General features: G+C 41.8%; 1 protein-coding gene across 3 annotated transcripts; it reads left to right on the top strand.

The window, feature by feature from the left end:
• The first annotated feature begins 1 nt into the window (after window position 1).
• On the top strand, window positions 2-15,616 carry n4bp2 (NEDD4 binding protein 2). Of its 3 annotated transcripts, XM_046047965.1 has the most exons (16): window positions 10-393; window positions 1,278-2,283; window positions 3,216-3,340; window positions 3,744-3,832; window positions 4,168-4,244; window positions 4,361-4,501; window positions 5,329-8,078; window positions 8,658-8,743; window positions 9,578-9,623; window positions 10,347-10,570; window positions 10,710-10,834; window positions 10,945-11,071; window positions 11,338-11,502; window positions 11,648-11,816; window positions 13,005-13,128; window positions 13,251-15,616. In XM_046047965.1, exons 1-16 carry the CDS (start codon window positions 141-143, stop codon window positions 13,294-13,296), a joined length of 5,553 nt encoding a protein of 1,850 aa, XP_045903921.1. In that variant the 5' UTR covers window positions 10-140; the 3' UTR covers window positions 13,297-15,616. The 3 variants fall into 3 exon arrangements, with proteins under 3 accessions (XP_045903922.1, XP_045903923.1, XP_045903921.1); XM_046047966.1 differs by lacking the exons at window positions 8,658-8,743; window positions 10,710-10,834; window positions 10,945-11,071; ... (2 more) ...; window positions 13,005-13,128; window positions 13,251-15,616 and having other exon boundaries at window positions 2-393; window positions 10,347-10,509; XM_046047967.1 differs by lacking the exons at window positions 8,658-8,743; window positions 9,578-9,623; window positions 10,347-10,570; ... (4 more) ...; window positions 13,005-13,128; window positions 13,251-15,616 and adding an exon at window positions 8,248-8,578 and having other exon boundaries at window positions 2-393.
• The last annotated feature ends 2,201 nt before the right edge of the window (window positions 15,617-17,817 follow it).

Raw genomic sequence — 17,817 nt, 5'->3', positions numbered from 1 at the left:
TTCCACCACTTGGAGCGCTGTTAGCGATCGTAACCTTCAGTTGGTGGACGTTGGTTACACTACTCCACACTACAGTAGCATGTCCTCAGCTCCGTGTAGCCGCTAATGAGAGCAAACAGCGGCTACACCTCGGCCACGGAATGCCCCGGAGAAAGAAAAACGGCCAGAGCCCAGCCAGAGTCCCCAGCGGGCCGCCAGAGGGGGGGCGCCTTGGCCACAACACGGGTTATCGACAACCTCAGGGATTTGACGATGCAATGGCGAACAACTTTCCATCCAGCACCTCGCTCTCCAGCTCCGACAAAGAGAAAGTCGTCACAAGCATGCAGGAGATGTTCTCACACCTGGACCCCGAAGTTATATACATCGTGCTGTCCGAGTGTGATTTTAAAGGTAGCACTGAACACGGAAGCCCAGTTGTCTAAACTGCTGTGTTACTGTGACAGTTTAGTGTAACTTTGCTAACCAGTTAGCTAGGCAACTTGTTAGCAGAGTATTTACGGCAATGTTTACCACATGAGATTACTTCACAGCGGGGGGGTCCCATGTGTATATAATTGACAGTATCAGCAGTCATCTCAAACTGCATCTGGCATTTCTTGGTACACCAACGCACCCTCTTCCACCTGTTGTGCCTGTTTTAGATGAGTTACTAAGTTCACTTGCATAGCACCAGTAAGTATCACGAAGTGATTCTCAAGTCAGTAAAGCAGAATAGAAACAGAAATGGCAAACAAAACCCATCCCATGTCTGTACAAGGCATTTTCCATACACTTGAACTTAAACTGCCTAAGCCATAAGGTACCTGCACTGCACTAATCTCAGCTATCATGTTTAAAGGTCAGGCGGATAAAGAGAAAAGGTGACAGTGGAGCTGTTCTGAAACTGAGTTGCTACTGAATGATTCCCATTACAGAAAATTAAAACAAGTTTCATTTTCAGTTATTTAAAAATCTGAAAAATGCTGAAAGTAGGCCAAGTTGTGTAAGAGCACTTATCCAGAGGGCCCCCTAGTGTCCTTAACTCCTAAATCACCAACTGTGATGTTGTTATTCTTGTCATTGTAATGCTATGCATGCAATTGTATTCATTGTTGGTGTGTGGTGCTGATAGCATTGCTGTGGTATGGCTTGTTATCATACCAGCCACAGCATTCCCCCTCCCAGTCATTAGTCATTCCTCAGTCTCTACCCAGAATTGTAAAGGTTATATATAGTGAAACTAACTGACACACTGCTTTTTCTTGGCGTCTGTGTTTTCTCTGTTTGTGTTCTAGTTGAAAACGCAATGGACTCTCTCTTGGAGCTGTCTGTGGCAGCCGAAGATGCAGGCCCTATACCTTCGCCTGTCTCTGGCTTTGCGCGCACTGCTGCAGCCCTGCTCAACCCACACCACTTTTCTGAACCTAGAACAGACCAGGACTCTTCACAGATGCCCTCCTCTCTTCCCTCCACCAACCTCCTGACAGATGAGCTGGACCTGCTAGTTGATCAAGAGTTAGAGACACTAACTGCACGACAAGACGTGAAGGAAGAGCAGCACAGCAGCCAATTTTTATCCTCTTTCCCTCCACCGCCATTTCCACAGCAGGTCCTCCCTGAGCTGCTTCAGTCCAGCCTGCACCCTGGATCTAGAGGGCCCTCTGTTGAGCAGCAAGGCCCAGTGGGAGGCCTGGTGGAGCATATTTCTGGAGCTTCCTCTCCGCTCGACCAGCTCACCACATGGGAAGAAGAGATCGATGAGAAGCAGCAGTCTTTGGTGGATTTCACACATCTGATGAAAGACACGCCTGCAGACAAGCCGAAACCTCCTTTGGACCTGGCAGCTTCAGGACGTCCCTCGGCTTTCCAGGTGTATAAAAAGCAAGACCCATCACACACCCTTTCAGACAAGTCTGGGTTCATGCCTGCGAAAACAATTATCGGAGGAGCAAGATCTAAGGTGAACATGTTCAATCAGGAGCCGCTTGGCCACATGCCAACACACTGGAACTTGGGGGCACCAGTGTTTTCTCCCTGCATCCAAGGAAACCAGGGACCAGCATTCATTACTCCTGTGGCTCAAACGCCCATCTGGCCCAGCCAACCCAGGCATGCCTCTCCCTGGCTGAGTCAGGCCCCTGTTGGCCAAGCACCTCTCAGACCCTGTGCTACTATTCCGAAGTCCTGGGCCATGCCTGCTGCTCCACAACCTCCTGCCCAGTACAGCAGGCTTCGTTTGCAAGGGAGGGTCCTTGTGCTGCTACGTGGTGCTCCAGGATCTGGCAAGTCAACTTTGGCAAGGTAAGAATGTTTGGAGACTCTAATAAGAATACAGTATGCTCTCTAGAAGAGTCCAAGAGTGCAGTTTGCATTACAGCTACAGCCAGAGGAGGGGAGACGTGCCAGTAATGCCAGAATTCAGAAACAAACAGTAATTGGAAAATAGTAATTTGATTTACAGATATACTGATACTAAATTTGTTTTTAACAAGCAAATAAATCACACACACACTACAAAAAATAAGATTGTACACTTTTGTTGATTCGTTATTGAGCTTTTGGGAGTGATTTTAAAAGTTCTCTTTTGACATACAAACCATTACATGACCAGGCACCTCTTACCACTGTGAGGGTCTTCAGGTCTTTAGGGAATGGACTTCTGGCTCTGCCAAGGTGAAGGCTGCACCTCCTTTAAAAAGCACCACATTTTCTTTGGCTTTATAACATTTACTTTTACAATCTCTTCTTCCCGTAACTTGTGCAAATACATATTTCAGGAAAATGTTGCTGAGATTGAGTAGTGTTATAAATTCAGACAGTCTGGGAAAGTAGATATGTTTACAATTTAAAATTACTGTGTCACAAGAAATGTTCTTGTCTTCAGGCATGTTTCTTTTGGTTGTTGTAGAATGAAAAGAGTCTGCAGTTGTGTGAAGCGCTGTAGCCCCAGTTCAAATTGGATATGTTTGAATCTGGTTATTGGCTTGACTGATAGATACTAACAAGATCTCCTTATCTCAATATAAATAGATCAGTGGTGAGAAGATGATTAGCCTCAACTTAATAAAAAAAGTAGTTTTCTATCAAGATGGCAGTGGTACATTTCGCTGTTGCCCAAGAGTCATGTCAGTAGTCACTTTTACTACTGCAATTACAACATGTGTTACATCACTTTAAAGCTGCGTGTGTGTGTGTGTGTGTGTGTGTGTGTGTGTGACTGACTGTGTCTGCAGAGCCTTGTTAGAGCATAATCCAGGGGGGGTTAAACTGAGCACTGACGACTATTTCACTCAGCATGGACAATATCAGTTTGACCCCTATGCTCTGGGGGAGGCCCATGAGTGGAACCATAAACGAGGTAAATGACACAAACACAGCTTTGATAAACAGTGATGCAGGCGAAGCAAGTCAAAATTCTTCTGCAACCTTAAAATATGTTTCATCTATGCAAGGGGTTTTCAAAGTCTGAGACTGCAGGCCTCTCCTCAGACAAAGCTGGATCTCTGAACTCTCACACATGTAGGCTATTCTATGTGATCTCCTTTTGATAACTAATGCAATAAGTAATGTAATATTGTTTCATTCCCATTCAGTGAGCCTCCCCTGAAACTGTTTGGAGCCCCCCTAGGGAGGCCCGCCTCACACTTTGAAAACCCCTAATCTATGCCATTGTTTCCCTTTTTAAATGTTGTCTTTTTGACCCAATTTGCACTAAACAACAAATGTTTTGTTTCTCTTGTACTGTTTCTCTTATTCCATAGCCAAGGATGCTTTTGAAAGAGGCGCTAACCCCATCATCATTGACAATACCAACATGCAGGGCTGGGAGATGAGACCATATGTGGTTCAGGTCAGTCAGCTTGTCTGCAATACTAAGAAATCAACAAGCACTTCATTGTCGCAATGGTACCTTAACAGCGTGCCCCCCACCATTGTAACTCGTTGCATTGTTTTAACTCAGGGCTGATTTTAGTCAACTTAGAGAATACCTGTTAGACTACACTTTTGTCTTATACTGTACCTCTGCATGTATTAACAGTGACAGACGCATTGTTTCTAAAACAAATATAACGTGGGATTACATAACATTTGAGGAATAGCTGTTTAAATATGTTGCTGGACATAAAAGTACATAAAACTTTGTTATGAACCACAAAAAATGGTTGGCCGCCCTATCCGTGCTAGGCACTGAAATATGGATACAAGGTGCTGTTCCGGGAGCCGGACACTTGGTGGAAGAACAAGCCCAGAGAACTGGAGAGGTGAGGAGGTTAATGTAGAATGTCAACTAAATGAAGCTAAATGCTGTTGGATACAGTTTTATATATTCCAGTTTTGTGTCTTGTATCTGTTTGTGTGTGTCCATATGCACATACAGACGTACCTCACATAATGTGCCAGTGGATAAAATCCGACGCATGCTTAATGGATACGAACGCTTCGTCACAGTCCAGTCCATCATGGGTTCACAGATGCCTGAGTCGAAACAGCACCTCGTTCTGGAGAACAGAAGCTCGCAGTGAGTTTTACCCACAAACAATTGGACATTTGCTTTAACGATGTATTATCTTGCATTTGGATAAAGAAGACCCTGTTGTGATTCACATGACGTGGACATGAGCCTAATTTAAAGGGGGACCTATTGTGCTTTTACTTATTTTCTATCACATATATTAATGTCACAATGTTAGATGTTTTAACTAAGTGTGGCCAAAATAAATAATGAAGTAAATGTGTAAAAGTAATCCCTGTGAGCAAAAAGATCTGGCTTCAGACTGCTCTTAATACTAGGTTTTCAACGGTTTCTTCTACTACTCTTAACGTTTTTGGAGGTTGTTCAGTATGTCTAGCAGAAAGCGAAACAGCTGATCAATTAATTGAGAAAATAATCGACAATGAAAATATTCGGTAGTTGCAGCCCTGCCCCGAGCAGACTTGCCAGGCCAAGCGTATCTAGTACCAACACCGGCTCCCCGAAACCCTCCACTCCAGCGTTGTCTAACCTTTTTCCATCCTAATTAGTGTCTCGTCTGATAAACAGTAAATAAATCAAATTCAGGCAGTATTTTCCAAGATGAGTTAAAGCTGTCAATGTCGAGAACAGTGGCACGAGTATGAGGCGGTGCAGGCTCACAGCACTGGGTGTAAAGATAACTATTTGACATAGTGGCAATACCTCGGAATTACAACTTCCATTGTTGGTAAAATAAATGAAAGTGTACATTTATATACATCTAATGAACATGAATCATCCAAATCACTGGGCTAAATCAGGTACAATATTGACATTGTGCACCCATCTTTAGTTTAGTTAACTGTGCCATTCATATCTCTCGTTTTCTTTAGGCTGGTGTCTTCTGAAACAACTCGTCCTGACCTTGTAGGGCTGCCTGGATTGACAATGGGCTGTAAGAAATCCCACCCTCAGCTGTTTTCCTCCCTCCCTGACGTGTCATCTATTGGTAGTCCTAGTGAGGTGGGAATGCTGGAAGATGGCACCCACAACTCTACGGAGTCCCTCAATTTCCAGCCTACTGGAAGACTTACGGATAACCCTGAAATGTCCGATGGAGAAAATGACATGGATTTGGGGGAATTAGATTCTGAGTTGGACGCCCAGTTAGAGCTGAATCATCCAATAGGAGATCAGAGAATCCCAGACTGTATTGTGGAATCAGTGATGAGCGAAGATCATCGTGGGGATGAAATGCCCGTGGCTTTCTTTGAGTCTATTGGACAAAGAGTGAGGAGAGAGAGGCCAAGCAGGAGATCTGGTTTTGACAGGTTGGAGCCTGCCGATCTGGTGAAAGATACTAACCAATCAGACAGCGAGGCACAGGAGAAAGAAAGAACAGAGGAAGAGCAGGCAGAAGGATTTGCGATGGTGAGGGATGGGGAAGAGAAGGGAAGGCCTAAGATGTTTGATTTTGTTGGAGATTGGCCTTCTGAAGGGTCCCTCGACCAGCGACAGGCGAGGACAAGAGAAAGGCATAAAGAAAGAAATGGGAAGGAAGATAAAGGTGTGTTTCAAGAAGCTAATGAAACAAAAGTGCAGTCAGGACCCAGTGTAACAGAGTTTCAGAAGCTTCTTGATCTTATTCAGACGGGGGCAGCTGTCGTTCAGACTGGTTCTTCCCGTCCGTCCTCCCTTTCCCTGAGCTCTGTAGAGGAATTGAAGAAAGAAGAGGTGGCAGATGGCAGTTTTGAGGAGTCCCATGGCAGTAGATCTAACAGTGAGGAGAGGGAACGAAATATAAACAGGGTAAACAGTAACAGAGGCGAATTACCTGACTGTGTGTTAGAATGGAAGGCAGGTGACTCTTGTAAGGTCAGGGAATTGAGAATTGATAATTGGGAGGGATTTAAAACTGAAAATGAAAGTACTATCGCAGGAGGGAATGGGATGTTGGAGATTGACAGGAAAACAGAGTCTGTGGATTTGAGATCAACCAGCCCAGCAAATCAATTCTCAGCTCTGCCTGTTAATCCACTAGTTGTCTCCCAAAGTTTGGCGGTAAGTGTTTGTCACGATGGAGTGGGAAGCCCCAGTACAGAAGGTGCGGTTGGTACAGAGTCTGGTGCTGGTCATACTGATATGGACATAAATAACTGCACAGAAAATGACAGAGAGACTAGACTTGAGGAAGATGGCAGTCATATTAGTGAGGTGTGTCCAAGTCCTGTGTGTGCGGGCTCTGTGGAAGCAGAAAACAGTGCTTTCAGTGGAGGCAGTCAGGAGAGAAAGCAGCGTCAGGGTCGTAGATCGGGGAAACAGTGTAAACTAGCTCTCACCTTTACTCAAAACTGCCCTGTTTCTTCCCAGAATACAGTTGAATGTCCCAATGCCACTGCTCAAAATGTAAACAGTAGTCAGAATAGCATTGGCACAGATGTTGAACCTAACTGTAACACCAGCATTAGCCTCAAACCAAACTTTGACTCGTTCACCGAGTCCAAATCTGAGGCGCACCTGCAGCCTCCTTCCCCACTTCCTCTGGTGAACACCGGCAGCCCCACCCAGACAGAACCTCAAGACTTTGCCCTCCTCTGGCGTCTCAATCGTCACGACGGCCTTGATGAAGCAGGCGTCACTGCGTGCGCCCTCCCTACTGACATCACAGTTCTGTCTGGAGACTCTTCTCGGTTCGTGCCGGAGCTGTCCTCTGCTGTTTCTGCAGCGGTTGCAGTTCATCCATCTAGCCAAAGAGAGGTACCCTACCGCGTGGTGCATGAGAAAGGCACACAGGTGGAGGAGAAAGAGCTCGGGGCAACTCAAGACCGGCTTGGGAGCCTGCGCATTCTCAGACGCCATTTTAAACTGGTTAGTTTTGATACATTAGAAGATCTGTATGACAAATGCCATCAGGACCTAGAATGGACCACCAACCTGCTGCTGGACTCTGGAGAGAGGTTCTTCAGAGATGAGGATGGTGAGAAAGAGGAGGTGGATGTTGCTGGGGGTGAAGATAACAACACATCCAGTCTGTGTGGAGCTTTAGGCAAGGATTTAGAAACCAGGTTGTGTCCTACTGTGTTAGATGAGCATCACCCTGAAGAATGGCCAACTGGGTTTGTGGAGGGGACACGGCAGTCAACCTTTGGGACAGTTAGCGGGTCAGATGAGATCTCCAATAATACTGATCTGCAAAGTTTAGAAGGTGCAGCTGTTACAGTTAGAAACAAGGATCATCCTGATACAACCTCACTCTTAGAAAAGTCTCCTCGAACAGAAACTAGTCTGCCTCAAGCAGTAGACGAAGGAGAGAGCTGTGGGGACACTGAACACAAAGGTACATCAGAAGCTAACCTAGAAGGCGCCGCTTGGGTTGGAAACTTTGATGATAGAGTAATAATCGAAGAGTCAAGAGTTGAGACTGAGGAGGAGAATGCTAGCATGGACGAGGTTTACCGGCTGCTGCAGGCTGAGCTAGATGAGCTGGAGAGAGAGGAAAAGCAGCAGCAGAAGGAGGAGGAGAGGTCTGAAAGGAAGCAGAGAAGGAGGCAACACCTGGACATTAAGAGTGTGGAGCTGAAACTGCCTACTGAGCTGGCACTACAGCTAACTGAACTGTTTGGTCCTGTCGGAGTAGACCCAGGTAACTAAAACACAGGTGTCACACTGAAAAATTACCTTTTCAACTACTATATTTATACTCAAATAACAATGCAGGTCCCAAGGCTTCAGTATGCTTCAAATTAATTAGGTCACATGATGTATTGCCTATTCATATACATAAGCAAAAGTATTTATAACTGTTCTTACAGGCCACATGGCTCCAGACTTTTTCTGCTAGTAGCGATGGTGCTCCCTGCTGAAAGTTTTAGAGCAGCAGCACAAAATGTAGGGGCACCACTTTAATGGACATGTAATGCCCGAGGGCCCTAAGATTCTGCAAAGTGGTCCTCCTCCCTGACCCGTGAGTCATGTTAGCAATTTGCCATTGCCACACAGTCACACCTGACACTACAGTGCTCCCACTACTATCCTCCCTCTGGAACAGTTTGGTCCATCTATCGGTCTAAGAATAAGTTGATCTATACAGAACAGAATGAGGTATAAACAAACAATATTTATACAGATTATACTCTATAGAATTGTATGATAAGTGAATATTAACATAAAATTTAAAAAATGTAGAAAATAATAATATAATGTGTACCTGAATAATATTCAGGTACATGCTCCACTGATGACTATGCAGTGCAGATGGACCTGAACCTGGCTAAAATGCTCCACCAGAAGTGGAAGGAAACCATTCAGGTGAGCTCTTTCAAAGGCGCCTATAAATAAAACAATTCATCAAATGACAGTGTGAAATGGATCGCTTGTAATTATTAACCTGCAGAAAAAATCAAACGCATACAGTTGGTGAACAGCTGGTGAACATTGTGTAACATAGTTACATTTAGCTGCTAAAAAGCCAGATATTCCCCTCAGGGGTGTTGCAGACAAAAAACAGAGTTAAAATTAGTCAAATTACTAAACGTATCAACTTAAAAGGGGATGATATGTCAGATCTGCATTCACAACTTGTTTCCGCTGCCCCTAGGTGGCTGGTTTAATACATACACTTACAACACTGAATTCACCCTACCTATATTTGGGAAAGGAGTCTAAATCGCCTTTAATTCCTTTACCATACTGCTGAATCTGAATGAATAATACTTTGGTGCTCATTGATTTTCATAAAATGAAATCAACAATTGAATTGTTGAGAATCTAACCAATCTTACGATGTGTAGCATTTCTATATTGAAAAAAGTTTAAACATTTATATTTATTTATATGCACCTTAGAAGTAGCAGGTTACCCGGTGGTCTTCAAGAGATTTTATACATCCAAAGAACTCCCATAAAAACCAGATCAGGCTTCTAATTGGCCTGGATTTGTCCAAATATGTAGCCACACCAGGCCAGTAAAAGGGACAGGTGTCTCATCTTTTAATTTAAGCTTTACGGTATTTGGCAACAGTACTTTACCAGCATTAGTTCTATCCGTGCAATTTTATAAATCTACCCTGATATTCTGATTTACTGTAGGGTGAATCTGAGTGGGTCTGAGTTTTTTAATTTGACTTAATATTATATTTTACAGGAAAAGCAGAGACAAGCAACTCTGTCCTTTCACTTGCTTCAGGAAAGTAAGTTCACACAGACAACACACACACATATACAGACGTACACGTTAATCTCAAGCACAGTCTCAATACTGTTGTTTCATTCTGAATCTGTTTCATACCTATGTTTGTTTGTTTGTTTTAGAATTCAAAAGCCTAATGGGGGCTGCAATTAAGATTCAGAAAGATGCCCCATATCAATATCAGTAAATATATATCAGTTGTATGTTCGTATGTAACATCATTCGTTATTCCCCACAGAATGACAGTCTGCGGGGGCGGGGGCGGGGGGTCGTTGTTGGAGTTTGAGGGGTATATTTCAAGTAGCCTGGGTTTATTTTTTATTTAACCATTTTAATTATACTTAATTATCAACCTTATTACTTTACTCACTAGCCTACTCCAGTCTGCTCTCTTTTTCCCCATACACCTCTGCTGCAGATACAGCGCCGTGCCCTGCCTCTTTCTGTATCCGTCTGCTCTGTTGACATTCTCCATCAGCAGTTGGTCATGTTTTATAAAGTTGGCAAAAAGACACAGAAGTCGTCTTTTGGATTGAAACAAACGTGGTACCAAATGGCATCTGCACTGCTGTGTTCACTGTCGCTTCACCTTCCGTGCTTGTAAAATATCCTCCGTGTCTTACAATGCCCAAGTAAAGTCTATGAGTGGGAAACACTGTCTTTAACAGACATAACAACATAATTTTGTTTGACAACTATTATATGTCGACCTTTGAATGTGTAGGTTCAGCACATTGGGGTGAGTCACAGGTGGCCAAGCCTGGGTCACATGACTGGACACAGCCAGCACGTTTCCTGATTAGTGCAGATGGTTACGCGTCACTGGGCAGCCAACCAGAGGCCCATGGTCAGATACCATTAATGGACCACTGGAAAGTGTCGCGCCAACATGTCTCTCTCAGGGATATTATTAAAGAGGAGCAGGCTTTGCAGGAGAATGTGGAAAAGGTAACACACATATCTAATGTACCTGCAGATGTTTTGCAGACAGTATTTTCTGTCATACAAACATCTTGAACAATATTATCCTGGTTTGTTGTTCTCTTTTGCCCACATCCAAAACCCTTTCCAACCTTCCTGCTTTCAGACCAGGCAAAGTCGCGCAGACCTTGACCTGCGCGACGGAGCCGTCCTGTTGAAAGAGAACCAGCTGTACTCCCTTTTCCCCACCATTGACAGGCATTTTCTCCAAGACATCTTTAGAGACCACAAGTGAGAAAACAACTTCGAGGCCTTAATCAAACAAAAATGTGTCCATCTGATGTGTTGAAGCACTGTTCTATACTCATGACAAACTTGCATATGTGTTTATCTTTGCGTAGTTACAGCCTGAGCCAGACAGAGCTGTTTCTTCGCTCTCTATTGGACGAGCAGCCTGTCAAGACAGTGGTTGCACCAGAGGCACCTCAGCCTGACCACCACAGATCAGCCAGCAGGGAGAGGGAAAAGGTATTCATAAACACAGGCAGAGAGAGAAACAAATAGTGGATTAGAACAAATAGCATACATCTATTTCACGTTTAACACGGGTGTACTTTTAGTCTCATTTATAATTTATATCTCTTGATCTATTCATCTTTATTTGGAAACAACATTGTTTCAGTATCGCTACAAACTGCATCTGAGAGAGACCATATAACAATATAAAATGTCACAGATTACTTTTTCCACCCTTAATTAGCTGTCTTTATCACCGCTTTGTGTTTATTTGACAGAAGCAGAAGCCCCAACCCGACTATCAGGATACGGAGGACCCAGAGTACGAGGACTTCAGGGCGGAGGCAGGCTTACAGAGGAGCCGACAGCTTGAGAGTTTTGCCAAGGCTGCTGAGGCCTTTAAGCAAGGGCGCAAAGAAGTGGCCTCATTTTACGCACAGCAGGTGAGGAGCTAAATGTTTTATGTGTTTTTAATTAATAACTTTTGCCCAACTGGGTTGGGGAAATTGTTTGTTAAGAAAATGCATCTCTTCTTTTACATTATATTCTCCATTCACAGTAAATTGATTTACATTACCTCTTTCGTAGGGACACCTGCACGGCAGGCGGATGCGCGAGGCCAATCACCGTGCAGCAGTTCAGATTTTTGAGAGGGTCAACTCATCGCTGCTGCCCAGCAACATCCTGGACCTCCATGGGCTGCATGTAGATGAGGCCCTGGAGCATCTGGCCCAGGTCTTACAGGACAAAACCACAGGTAATGAACAATAAACTGTACTGTGTACACCGGGCATATGTGCAGATGAAAGTGAAAAGTTTGGGATCTTAATGTTATACATCTACATTCTAGGTCAGCGTATGTAACAATATAATGTATATATTTCAAGTTATAGATAGGGGTAAAATGAATTAGTTTGAGGTGGGCTGCAGGGTAAATAAACAGGAGAAAATACAGAAATTACCATAGGGCTGGGAAATATGACCAAAAATGTTATCATGATAAAAGAAATCATATAATTTGATGTCAAATCATTATTTCTTTCAAGTTTAAACTATTCTTAATGGTCAGAAAATGTTTTTTTAAAGACTTGATGCCAAACAGTGGATCACTTAAAAGAAATCTGAGGTAGAACATTCAAAACAATTTATGATGAGGAAATGAGGAAAATTAAGTAAAATCTTTTTTTCAGTCCCTTTTCCTCAACAAAATAATTATCTTAATAGAAAAATAAAGTCCTAATTTGTTCGTAATTCAAATGAATTCAATCAAATTATTGAACATTTCTTATATTGTTATTGTGGAAAATTTGTTTGCAATAATTATTATTATTGTTTTATTGTCCTGCCCTAAATGACCATTGTATATTATAAAGCATACCATATTACACTAAGTAAGAAAATATTTTGTTATATGGGCCATGTATGAACAAATGTATATAGACTACATAAATATATTTTATATATAAAAATATCTGTCAGCACTAATCACTTAGATCATGTTTTGCAAAACTTGTGTGTACTTTTTGGTAGCAAACTTCTAAATCAGTTATCAGTTCAGAATCATATTTATAAACAATTCTCATTAAAAAGAAATTGGTAAAGGTCATGAAGGACCAAGCTAATAAAACAATGTTGTGTATTTTTTTTAACAACTGTTTAAGAGGGCCCCCGAACATTGATTTTGAGTCTTACATTAACAGGTTGGGACGGTTCGGTTCCTGAGCTGTGTGGGTTTGCGTAACAATTTTGCGGCTTAAATCTAGACTCAAACTAGGGGCGACTGTTACAAGTCGTACATCTATATCATGTGAGGGATCAGAACATCTAACAAGTACGCTCACAGACATTTGTGTTCCTGCCCCTCTCAAAGCGTGCGCTTGCTGCTCCTGTTAACTGTTTTCTGCATGTGTGTCTTTTTGTTCTTCTTTGGCCTCTTTCTGTGTAGACTGTGAGCAGGGTCTCTGTCGACCTCAGCTCTCTGTCATCACAGGAAGAGGGAACCACAGCCAGGGGGGCGTGGCCCGCATCCGCCCTGCCGTTATAGACTACCTCACCAGCAAACACTACAGGTATACACATCTACCTACATACATACACACACACGCACGCACGCACGCACGCACGCCGCGCGCGCGCACTTTAACATACAACATGTTCGTCACCCACCTTTTCTCCTATCACTATCTCTCAGGTTTACTGAACCAAAGCCAGGTCTCGTGTTGGTCTCTTTGAAGTGAGAAGAACCTGGTTTATTGGATTCAAGCTGCTATAGAGGACAACACACACTCACTACACTTCTATAATGCCACATATGTAATTATTACATTATATATACAATATGTCACACTCAACCTTATAGTTTCTTTCTTCTGTCAGTCAGTTTCTGGTACTTTTTTTTTTCTACACAGGCCTCTTGTCTTTTTTCCTCCATCAGTTATATAGCTGCCTAGCTACTTGGTTAAATTGGGGTTAATTTTAGTTAAGATCCTAATCTTAATTCAGATCTTAATGAGTCATTTTATGTGTGTTTTATAAAAAATAACTGCATTGGCGTGAAACACAATTAAGGGCTTTGTACCCATCTGTAAAGCTAGAATGTGTGTACATTTTATATTGGAAAATGTTTTATAGTGTAGTGTATTTTGCTTTTTAAAGAGTATGAACAGTGCATTTGTTTTGCAGGCTCCATGTTGAATAAGGTGTTATTTAATAATCTGAACATTTACTAACTTGTGTTTAAGACATAATGTTAGGATTTTATGAAACTTTAATTAAATCATGAGTGGATGCTGTCTGCTTGGAGGTAATATATCATCCTTTTTCGAGACACAATTCATGAGTTTTATTTGACACAGACTAAATTTAATTTATGCCATCTAGATCCAAGTTATTACAAAACCAAATGCTTAAAAAGAAAATTGTTGATTTCTGTTGGTTGTGAGCATCTTGCTCACCAGGAGGTGAGCCTGAAACTCTTCAGATAATCAAAAGGCTGTTAAATAGGTTGAACAACCTCATTAAATAGTGTGAACACCCCCCACTGTGAGTTCTGCAGCAATCAGTGTCCTTTGCCTTAGCAGCTGCCTCAGCAACACACTGCAACTGTTCTGTTAGTTTGGCTTAAGGCCGAGATTAGCTGCTAATATATAGATATTCAAACTCAGGTAAAGATTTAACAATGCTTATTTTCTTTCAAGGCCAGTCGATTGTTCCCAGCCTGTTCCTTGTAGCTTTTTTGCAACCTATTGTGCCAAGTCTTGTAGCAGTTGTATTCCTCAGGTTGCTCCACTATTTTTGTAGGATTAAAATTGCTTCTGTTTTTCTGTCTGTGTGATAGTTTTCACAAAGTTACAACAAAAATGTTGGCAAATTTTACCAATTGTACATAATGTTGTGAACACATGAATTATAAAAAAAAATTGTATTTTTTTATTCATTTGTTTAAATGGTTTTACAGAGAATATGCTATTGTGAAATAAAATCCTATTTGTACAGTTTTGGACATGTGCGGGTTTAAATGCAATATTTATTTTGTGTGAATGTATAGCTAATAGTTATATAGGACCAATGTATAATTTTCATACCATAATTTACAAATTTATTCACATCTATAACTGGAAAGTCTGTATTTTACGGAAAAGCAGATTTTTTACTTCAACAGATGACAGTGGAAAAAATAACCATGATAGTTCTGTAAAAAAAAAAAAAAAAACTGCAAAACACTAATAACCTGATTTAGTAGACTAATTTAATATTAGTCTATGTATCAACAGATCTGCACCTTGATTACTGTGATTAATGATATCACGTATATTGTGATTTTTTGGTAATGTGGTAATGATGCAAACAAATGGACAGTATATTGCATGATTTTTGATGTGGACAATTTCTGTATAAAGCCAGATTTAAGCTCTCTGCATGATATTTGATTGGACTTCAGATGTTTAGTAAATTCTGGGAACTCAAATATTGCTATTCATCCTTTATTAGTTCAAGGCTAGATTATTGCAACGCTCTTTATGTTGGTCAAACATCCATCCAACTTGTGCAAAATGCTACTGCTCGCTTTTTAACAAATACATCTTGAAGTGCACACATCTCTCCCGTTCTATTAACACTACACTGGCTTCTGTTGCGTTTTAGAATCGATTTCAAGATTTTACTCTGTTTTCAAAGCCTTCAGTGGCCTAGCCCCGGAGTATTTGTCCGAGATTTTAACTTTGGGTGGGCAAAATCGGCTTTTGCGGTCTTTGGAAGTACAGAGGTCGAGGTTTGCTGCCCCAAAACTCTGGAACAAGCTCCCCCCTGACATTCACATTATAACGGATGTAGTTCATTTTAAATCGCAATGGCTTTTAATACACAGTAGTGGTACAACAACTTCCCTCTTTTGATGTTTTTAGGTAACCTTATCTGGCTTACAGTTTTCTATGCTTCATGTCTTTTTATTTTCTTTTATTGAATACTGAGTTGTTAACTTTTGGTTGATGTAAAGCATTTGACACCTGTTGGTTGCTGTAAATTGCTATATAAATAAATGTTGAAATGTTCACAATATTGCTAAAGGAGGAAAAAAGAACAATACATGTATGTAAAAGCTTATTTATATTATATACACTCCACTGATTTAGCATTGCGCTCCTATGACATTTTGACTCACGATAGACAGTTAAAAGGGATTTAAAAAAATGCAGCAGAAGTCTTTTTTTTTTTTTTTTATATTCCACATATTCTCCTTCCTTGTCAAAGCATGGCACCTATATTACCCACAATGCAACTCGACTGCTGATGACAGTTGGCCCCGGAGATTCAGGTGCGTTATGCTAGCAGCTACTAATGTTGCCTCCAGTAGCCTTTAGTAGTATCCTGACCCACAAAGAGATAAGGAGTGGGCTACAGAAGTCCGGTAAACTGTAGGTCACATCCAGATTTATTTTCATTTTCACATGTACATCATGCAACATGTAGTCTTAAAGGTTCAGGTGTAAGTTCTAGTGTCATCTACTGGTGAGGGTTGCAAATTGTAACAAATGGCTCATTGTGCATTCACTTGCTCTTTATACACTGAACAAAATTATAAATGCAACACACTTTGTTTTCGCTCCCAATCATCATGAGCTGAACTCAAAGATCTAAGACTTCCTGTATGTACACAAAAGGCCTATTTCTCTCAAATACTGTTCACAAATCTGTCAAAATCTGTTAGTGAGCACTTCTCCTTTGCCAAGATAATCCATCCACCTCACAGGTGTGGCATATCAAGATGCTGATCAGACAGCATGGCTATTGCACAGGTGTGCCTTAGGCTGGCCACAATAAAGGGCCACCTCTCTAAAGTGCCAGACGCCATCGAATTTGAACATTTCCCCACTGAAGTCGGTTACGACGACGAACTGCAGTCAGGTCGAGACCCCGATGAGGACAACAAGCATGCAGATGAGCTTCCCTGAGACGGTTCCTGACAGTTTTTGCAGAAATTCTTTGGTTATGCAAACCGATTGTTGTAGCAGCTGTCCGGGTGGTTGGTCTCGGACGGTCTTGGAGGTGAAGATGCTGGATGTGGAGGTCCTGGGCTGGTGTGGTTACAGGTGGATGTACTGCCAAATTCTCTGAAACGCCTTTGGAGACGGCTTATGGTAGAGCATTCAGTTCACGGGCAACCGCTCTGGTAGACATTCCTGCAGTCAGCATGCCAATTGCACACTCCCTTAAAACTTGCGACATCTGTGGCATTGTGCTGTGTGATGGAACTGCACATTTACGAGTGGCCTTTGTGGCCAGCCTAAGGCACACCTGTGCAATACCCGTGCTGTCTGATCAGCATCTTGATATGCCACACCTGTGAGGTGGATGGATTATCTTGGCAAAGGACCACTACTAATACTTCTGGTTGTTTTTTGTAAGTGCTCTATAGAGTAGTTTGTCCGTTGGGGCTACTGTAGAAAGATGGCCGCGCAACATGGTGATGTCCATGTAAGAAAACCTGCGATGTATGTAGATAGAAATGGCATCACTTTATGTTTAAAAGGTGGTGGGGACATAAGGGCTCAGATTAGGGTCGTGATGATGCACGAGAACACGGCGAGAAGATTTTTAACACTATTTTGATGAAATATGAACTGCTGAAATATCGTAGAGGGGGTCTAAGGTCCTCCCCAAGAAAACTGGAGCATTAAACACTTAATATCCGGCATTCTGGAGATATTTTCCGCTCCAATTTACGTTGGAAATGTCTTTATTTATATAAAGGGAAACAAAACATGCTTGTTGTTTTAGCTTTGTTACTTTTATTGCAGAATGCACATTTGTTTCTTCTATATTTAAATTGTATTGCATGTTTTTCTTATTGTGCAAATAAACCATTATCAAATCATTTTCATTTGTTAACATTTTTTGGTTCAGCCATTTCAAAAAGTGATGGGGACAAGTCCCTAGCAGTGTAAATGACACCTTAGTCTTTAGGTCTTTATACAGCATGGAAAACATAATAGGCTAATGTATATTATATTACATTTCTGTCAATAGTTCCTCCTAAATATTAGGCTACACACTGAACCCTGACTCAAGTGACATCACTTGAGGTCATTTCTGAGACGTCACACCGATCCCTCTTTATAAAGTTACAACTTTTTAAACTTGCAACTTTCTTTATACAGTCTGAGTAGTAGTTGGTAGTAGGCTTAATATCAATGGAGTCCCCATTTTTTAACAATTCACATTAGGCCTATATTTAATGTGAATAAACGCCGCACTAAGTG

The sequence above is a fragment of the Micropterus dolomieu genome, linkage group LG04, assembly GCF_021292245.1.
Source record: "Micropterus dolomieu isolate WLL.071019.BEF.003 ecotype Adirondacks linkage group LG04, ASM2129224v1, whole genome shotgun sequence".
NCBI lineage: Eukaryota > Metazoa > Chordata > Actinopteri > Centrarchiformes > Centrarchidae > Micropterus > Micropterus dolomieu.
Note: the sequence above shows the minus strand (reverse complement) of the source record. Positions and strands in the feature narration are given on the sequence as shown.